We start from the raw sequence: 7,537 nt of genomic DNA, 5'->3' as shown, positions 1-7,537 counted from the left end.
GACACTTTAGAGTAAAATGCACCATTCCACCCCTTGCCCCCAAAAGACTCATGTCTACCTCATGCAAAATGAATTGAGTCCATGGCTTAGAGTCCAGTCAACAAAGTCTCCAGAGTTCCACAGTTGCTGAAGAGTGCATTGAGGATTCTTACCAAAAAACGTACCGCCAATTCCTACCACTAGGGGGCAGGGTCACAACTTCTGCCTGGCTGAAGAGGGGCTGAGGCCTGCACTGGCCAGGGCTGGACAGGAGGAACCAGCCACCAGGAGTGGACAGGCCCAGGACCAGGGCAGGAAGTGGAAATCCTGCACTGCAGGTCAGCACCCTTAGGTGATGCCCGCTGCGTTCCCTCCCACTGTGGGGTCAGGCGCCTGTCTGTGGCCCCTTAGGGCAGGATGCCCTCCGAGCCCCCATGGCTGTGCCCTCGCCCTGCCTCAGACAGCGTCCAGGTGACAGGACAGGAAGATGCCACTCAGCCCTGAGGGATCAGCTCAGACACTGGGGCTCTGCACAGCCCGAAGCGCGCCCTCTGCTGGCGGGGCCGCTCCCTGAGCCTTGCCATGTGCAGGCAGCACAGGACCCTGGGAGGGGAACAGGCCAGGCCAGGCCAGGCAGCGGGATGAAAGCCATTTATTCCCAACCACATGAAATCAAATTGAACAGGACCCCTGGGACCAGGGCACCATGATCCCATCTCTGTTTCCTCCTTCTGTCCTTCTGACCCTTAAAGAAATTTTATAAAAATAAAAGTTTCTAATTTTTATTTTAAAGCTTTTCTAAAGTTTTTTGTTCATTTGATGGAACATCTTTACACGTTTCCTGTGATTTCAAATTTCTTTAGAAATTTACCAGTTAAAATGTTTTGAAAGAACAATGAATGTGTGGAGCTCACCTTGCTCCTATCGGGCTAACAGGGAGATGGGAGGAGAGGAGGGAGGCAGGCAGGGGCTGAATGGGGAACAGGGGGGACAGAGCCCGGGCCCCAGTTCTCCAGGCTTTGCTGGGGAAATGCTTTGGATCAACTTGAGATCCACGGAGTCCTTTTCCTAAACGCCAGAGAAAAACAGAATGGAGGGGCTGCAGGGATGAAGTCCCAAGCCTGGGCCCTGATGGGATGCTCACTGTCAGGCAGTTGGGGTTCTGGGGAGGACCCCGCCCCAGCCTCTTCTCCTGGGGACTCCTCAGTGTGAGCAGGGCTCCCCTCTGGAGGGTCTGTGGAGAGAGAGCAGCAGGCACTGAGTGCTGTGCCCCTGCCCACTCCGGCCCCAGCCGCCCTCCCAGGGCTCCACTCACCACCCTCCACGGCTGCACTGGCAACGTCCTGGGTGTCCGTGGGCCCTGCAGTGGGCTCCTCACCACGGCTCTGTGCAGCGGCCCCAAACTCGCCGTGAATGGACCTGGGATTGTCCTCCAGCCCCAGCTCCACGTCCTGCACCACAAACAGTTTTACCCAGAGGGCCAGGGGCTCAGTGTGCACCCTGATGCAGCCAGAGAGATGTCCAGCCCTGCCTGCAGCTCTTCCTGCACTGGAAACAGCTGGCTGCTCCACTGCTGCTCCTTCTCCTCCTCATCCGAGTCCTCCTCCTCTTCATCTTCTTCCTCCTCCTCCTCCTTCTCCATCACCTTCTCTTCCTCCTCCTCCTGGTGTCCCTCTTTTGCTACTGCCCACTGTTTGGGACACATGGCAGTGGGCTCTGCAGTGGGGAGGAGGACAGCACTGAGCCATCCCTTGCAGGGACCCCGACCCCACACCTTACAGCCTCTGCTACCTGGACCTGGCCCGGCTCACCGATGTCGCCTGTGTCCCCACAGAGCTCCAGCCACTGATGCTCCAGGTGCTCTGCCCCCTCCTTGATCGCTGCCTCCTCCTGCAAGACCTCCAGCACAAGGAGCCAGAGCAGCAGCGTCAGGGCTCTGTGCCCACCTGCCCTGCCCACCCTTCCCGGCCTGGCAGGACAGACTCAGCGGCAGCTTCCCCATGGACACACGGTCAGCCCTGCTCCTGGGGTGCGAGCCTCATCCTCAGGTTTGTCCTGGGTTGGGGCTGCCAGGTGGGTCAGGTAGCAGCGTTGCCCCTTCTGCTGCCTCAGGTCCCTGGGCAGCAGAGCCCGCTGTTCCTGGACAGGGGTAGGACCATCATTAAAAATGCCATCTGGGCCAGGGATTTAGCTCAGTGGTTTCGCCACCTACTGCGCAAGCCCAAGGACCCAAATTCGATCCCCGGTACCAAAAAAAAAGCCATCTGAAGAAGGGGTGTGCTTGCGAGGGGACTGCTCCTGACAAAGTGGGGAAAGGAGCAGAAAGGAGCTCCCCACTGTCACTGGCACCCGAGGGTCCCAGGGGACAGCGTCTGACCACAGCTGGCCAGGGAAGCTGTGAGGTCCATGGAAACAAGAGGGTGCGGAAAGCGAGGCACTGGGGTGTCCAAAGGGACCACAGAGGGACCAGGGCAGGACAGGGAGAAGGGATGAAGTGGAGACCTACTCACCAGGGCCTCTGAGCTGCCCGAGTCTGCAGGGGTGGTGTCGTCAGACAGAGGAGTCTCCACACTCCTTTCCTCCACATCGCCTTCATTTCCAACTGGGAGCAGCCAGGAGGTCCCCAGTGAGCCACACAGGGAGGCAGAGCAGCCAGAGGCCCCCTCTTCACCTGCCTTGCCAGGGGCCCCGGGACCACCACCCTCTGCCAGAGAATGAGCAGCACCCTACAGGTCTCTTCCCCCTCAACTCTCTGCTTCACAGCTCTGCTCAGCCCACCCTGCCCTGGGCATCTCCACTCACCTTCCCTGGGCTGGGCTGGGCCTCTCTGTGGGGCTGATTGCAGATCTTGCAGTGTGGAGGCTTCCAGGCCCTCCTGTGGGCAGCATGGAAAGTGAGAAGTCAGAGGCAGCCAGGGCCTTCCCTGCCCGGCCTCGCCTCAGCAGCTTCATCACCTGAGTCTCCCACAGTTCCTGGTGCAGCCTGGCCAGGGCCACATTTTCCTCCTTTATGGTGTTTTCCTGCTGCTTCACCAGCTGCCTGTGCAGCAGAGCCCGCCTAGACAGGGCCTCCTTCTGTGTGGCCAGCTGCTGCCAGGCCTCAGCATGCTGCCACACCTGGGACAGCAGCTGCTCCCCCTGCTGCTGCAGCTGCTGGGCCTCCTGGCTCTTTAGCACCTTCTGCAGAAGACCCAGAGGTGAGGGAGGGTGAGCTGCTGCTCCAGAGCCTGAGCTCACGAATGTGGCGGGGGCACTCAGAGCCCCGGCCTTCTGCACCCAGCCTCAAGCCTCAGAACCTCCTTTCCCAGCCCTGGGACTTCGGACCACAGCTGTGCAGAATCAGAGGAAGCCAGCCCACATCCACTAAGCACTGGCTCAGCCTCCCATCCTTCACACAAGCTGGCTCATTTAATCCACCAATTCGAGGGGAAAAGGCTCACATCCTCTTCAGGTGGTGGACACCCAGGCGTGGTGATGGAGGCACTGAAACTGTGACCGGGGCAGCTGAGATGAGAATGCAGCTCGGCCCTAAGGAGTCTCCTCTCCCAGCCTGTCTCTTCCTTGGATCAGGGTTCTCAGGTCTCTAGCAGGGACAGTGACATCAGGACTGGGGAGGAGCCCAGGGCCACCCACATCTACCCATCAGAGGCATGGAGCAGGAAGCAGTCACAGAACTGCTCAGCAAGAAGGGCAGGGCTCTGGGGTCACCTGTCCCCCACTGTGGGAGTTTGGTCCTGGCCCAGCACCTCCCCTCCCCTCCCCATGGGCGGCACCTCTGTCCCAGCCCAGTCTCACGGGGTGGGGAGTTACCAATGCCATGAGCTGCACCATCTTCTCCTGCAGCTGGCCCAGCTTCCTGGCCAGCTCCTTCCTCTCCAGCTGCTCTGATTGCAATGCACTGGGCATTTTTAGGTTGTCTTCACTCCTCAGAGAAGAGGAATCAGTGCCGCCAATATAGCCAGACCCAACACCCAACCTCAGTGTCCCTGGGGCAGGCACAATGGAGAATCGTCCCCTGTCCCCAGCAGATGCTCCAGCAGGGTTCTGGCTCACAGGACACCTTCACAATTGAGGGCTGCAGTGCCCCCATTGAACTGAGGGGGGAAGGACCCCGAGGGCTAAGTGTGCTGCTCTGCCCTAAAGGACCTGGCAGGAGAAGACCAGCGAGCAGTGGCCACACACCTGCCTCAGAACACTGTCCTGCATCTGGGCCAGCTGCTCCGCCTGTTCCACTGTTCTTACACACAGGCTGCAGGTTTCTTTTTTCTGTGTCTTCAGCTCTTCCAACACAAGCTCCAGCTGGTGTTTGAGCTGCTGGAGCTCACACTTTAGCTGCAGTTGCTCCTCAGAGGGCCCGGCTGGGGGCTGCAGGGCTGGGGGCACAGCTGAGAAGGGAAGTAGTAATAACGGTCTGGGCCTCTCAGGGCTCAGCCCCCAGTTCAGGCTCCTTGCCCCACCTCGGCTTCCTGATGAATGATTTCTCCTTCCCAGATGAGGGCCAGTCTTGAAGCCACTTTCCCCTGAGGTTCTCAGGGGGCTTGGCAGTGGGCACAGCACCCATCTCTCAGATGGGGACAGGAGGCTCAGACAGATGAGAGGATTGCCAGCTCCCGTCACAGAGCCCTTTCTCTCTGCCCCATCCCTTGAGTGTACGTCGCTCCTTAGGAAAGTGCAGGCCACAGCCACAGCCACAGCCCAGAGACCGGGTCCAACTCCCAGGTCAGCCTTGTGCTCACTCACCCATGTCTGCCTTCAGGTCCATCAGGCTCTTCTCTAGCTCCTGGACCTTCCTGTCCTGCTCCTCCTTCTCTGCTTTCACCTTTGTCCGCTGCCCTAGGCACAGGGGACAGTGGACGGGGGGGGACTGGCGACCTCAAGTACATCTATCATCCAAGTGTCCTTCCCTCTCCCCACCTCTGGCCCCAGTCTGCGGTACCTCATTCAGGACCCTCTGGATGTCATCGGAGAAGTACGTCCTAGGGCTGGAGACACAGGGTCAGGGTAAAGGTAGGATGGGGAAGAGGTTCAGGGGCAGTGGCCGGCCCTGACCCCTCAGCCTAGGGATGGCTGCCCCAGTAGGAGACACTCACTTGTTCTGAGCCAGGACCTTGGGGCCACTGGTGGCATCCTGGCTCTGCTCAGAGAGAAACACAGGAGGTGCTGATTCCTCTTCCACTAAGACTCCCCCACCCAGGGTGGCCTGAGCCAAGCTCCCTGCACACCCTGCCTCCTCCCAGACCTCACACCCTGGGCTCTGGCAGAGATCCTGAGCATAAGTGGCTCTTCTTACTGGCCTGGCTGCCCTTGAGGCTGAGCAAAATCAAACTCCAGCTACCATTTACTGAGTGCTTGCTCTGCACCAGGCCCGAGGGCATTCACATAAAAATGTGTCATTTAAACATCAAAATTGTACATAAAATCCTCCCCACATATTTAATTGCACTGCTGTTGGTCAGACCCAGGACTTGTCATAAGCTTGTCACACACCCGACCGCTGAGCTGTCACAGACCTGGCCCTCGAATGCGAATTTCTTATCCTGCACCTGACATTGTGCTCATGTGAACCCTGACCCCCCACTGCCATGAGAGCCACAGCTGCAGCAGCCTGGCCAGCTCTGACTCACCTCGTCAGGTGGGTGACATTTGCCACCAGTGGATATCCCGGGATTTATGCTTTTCTTCTTCTCATCCAGAGAAGGACCCAAAAGATTGTTTCTTTCCTGAAACTCTCTCAACTGCATAAAGGAAAAGCAATAATACTGATGAAAATGATGAGCCTCTGTGTTCACAACCTCCTGCATCATTTCTACAGCACACTCTTAGGCACACCACCTGCTGCAATGCAGCAACAACCGACACAGTGCTGTGATGATCAATTAATGCCTGAGCAAAGGAGCAGTTACGTGGCTACACGAAAGAAAGAAAGAAAGAAAGCAAGCAAGCAAGCAAGCAAGCAAGCAAGCACTGTGGTGCATGCCTGTCATCCCAAGTACTGGTGACCCTGGGGCAGCAGGAGCACAAGACTGGGACAAGCCTGAGGTAAAATAGCATTAAAAAGTGTCTGAAAATAGAAATAATAAACTATAAAAAGTATTGGGCATGTGGGTCTGTGCCTCCTGGAATCAATCCCTAAGGCTAACACAAGAAAAAAGCAAGAGGGCTGGGGTTCAGCTCAGTAATAGAGAGCTTGGCCCACTTGTGAAGGTTGTGGGCATAATCAGCACTACACACACACACACACACACACACACACACACACACACACGAAAATTCAAACGTGAAGTAGAGAATTTAGGAGATATTTTGAGTCTCTCTGGAGACAGAATGCTGGGAGAAAACCAACCCAAAGCTGGGGTCACCAGAGACACTGTCAACCTTTCGAGTTCTCTGATGACAGTTTCGTGTTGTCAGTGCCCAAATTCAGCAGCAGGGAACCTAAAGCCTCGCTGCACCCCTTCCCATGCTCCCATCCCCTTCCGGGTGGAAATCTGCGTCTCCACCGGAGGAACTGGACGGTGGCTAAGGACACTTTAGGGGACCCGGTGGGAAGAGCAAGGCCCAGGTGAGGGATGGTGATGACACTGTGAGGGAACTGGGCCTTCAGCACATCCTACGCCTGCCTCCCTGTCCCCCGAATCTGACTGTGCCCCTGCCCTCCTCTGTGTTCAGAACAGGGAAGCGACGAGGCAGTCTGAGGCAGGGCTCAGGGAGGAATGGGGTGGGGTGGCAGGAGGCCCCAAGAGTGATCGCAAGGGTCCCTGAAGCCAGGAGGGGCTGGGCTGTGAGGCCCGGGTCTGTGACAGGACCTGATGGGGGCACTGGGGCAACGAGGCTCCCGCCCCATGTGCCTCAGGGGCGGCACGGACTCTGACCAAGGAGTGGCCATCTGGGGACTCAGTCCGGGCCCAGGGGCTGGGATCCTCCCTGTGTGCTTTACCTTTTGCCTAGCTCTGGCCAATTTCTGCCTACGGGTTTCTTCTGAAATCCCGGGGCAGGGAGAGGGAAAGGGGAAGGGCCACTTGCGCACAGTGCCTTCTATCACTTGGAAATGCTCTCCAAGAGTCTCAGTGCAGCTCCGCCGGGCCGCCTGCAAGAGGCCTAACCAGGGCGGAACTAAACTCAACACAGAGGGCGTGGCCTCAGGCCCCCAGTCCCATTGGTTGAGAATGTTGATGACGTCATAAGGGAGCCTGGTGAGGCCGCCTCCAGGGGGTGGGGGATGGGTGGAGTCCCACGCAGGCTGCAGGCAGCTGCTGCTCCTGGCAGCTATGATAGGAGCTATGATAGGAGGGTTCCTGAAATGTCCCCGATAGCTGTGGAAAGGGTGTGGATTCCATGGAAACAAAAACGCCATAGTTTCCCAATTAAAATCATTCTAGGATGAAAAGTCTAAAGAGCGTTTCTTAAGAACAGGGAAAGGATTCTACATAGCCTTCATCTATAGGCAGGACCAGGGTGCAATGATGAATACGTGCTTAACTCTAAAGAATCAGTTAAATAAAACACTAAAGGAAGACACAGAGCAAATAGAAGTGAAAAGAACATATATAAAAGGAGAA

At 57.2% G+C, this 7,537-nt stretch overlaps 2 protein-coding genes across 4 annotated transcripts; both read right to left on the bottom strand.

The window, feature by feature from the left end:
- Window positions 1-696: 696 nt before the first annotated feature.
- On the bottom strand, window positions 697-3,961 carry LOC147827755 (golgin subfamily A member 2-like). Of its 3 annotated transcripts, XM_087213331.1 has the most exons (9): window positions 3,789-3,961; window positions 2,934-3,158; window positions 2,782-2,854; window positions 2,490-2,581; window positions 1,990-2,118; window positions 1,791-1,878; window positions 1,295-1,695; window positions 1,124-1,213; window positions 697-1,047 (listed from the first exon to the last, which is right to left on the bottom strand). In XM_087213331.1, the coding sequence occupies exons 1-7, from the start codon at window positions 3,882-3,884 to the stop codon at window positions 1,448-1,450; spliced, it is 951 nt and encodes a 316-aa protein (XP_087069457.1). In that variant the 5' UTR covers window positions 3,885-3,961; the 3' UTR covers window positions 697-1,047; window positions 1,124-1,213; window positions 1,295-1,447. The 3 variants fall into 3 exon arrangements, with proteins under 3 accessions (XP_087069457.1, XP_087069456.1, XP_087069458.1); XM_087213330.1 differs by having other exon boundaries at window positions 697-1,213; XM_087213332.1 differs by lacking the exon at window positions 1,990-2,118 and having other exon boundaries at window positions 697-1,213.
- A 154-nt stretch (window positions 3,962-4,115) lies between these two features.
- On the bottom strand, window positions 4,116-7,332 carry LOC147827754 (golgin subfamily A member 6-like protein 9). Its single transcript, XM_087212644.1, has 6 exons — window positions 6,916-7,332; window positions 5,603-5,713; window positions 5,069-5,112; window positions 4,915-4,960; window positions 4,719-4,806; window positions 4,116-4,363 (listed from the first exon to the last, which is right to left on the bottom strand). The coding sequence occupies exons 1-6, from the start codon at window positions 7,330-7,332 to the stop codon at window positions 4,116-4,118; spliced, it is 954 nt and encodes a 317-aa protein (XP_087068770.1).
- Window positions 7,333-7,537: the final 205 nt, after the last annotated feature.

Source organism: Heterocephalus glaber, unplaced genomic scaffold (genome assembly GCF_053883595.1).
Source record: "Heterocephalus glaber isolate CG9 unplaced genomic scaffold, H.glaber_assembly_v1.0 deba00001442, whole genome shotgun sequence".
NCBI classification, from domain to species: domain Eukaryota; kingdom Metazoa; phylum Chordata; class Mammalia; order Rodentia; family Bathyergidae; genus Heterocephalus; species Heterocephalus glaber.
Note: the sequence above shows the minus strand (reverse complement) of the source record. Positions and strands in the feature narration are given on the sequence as shown.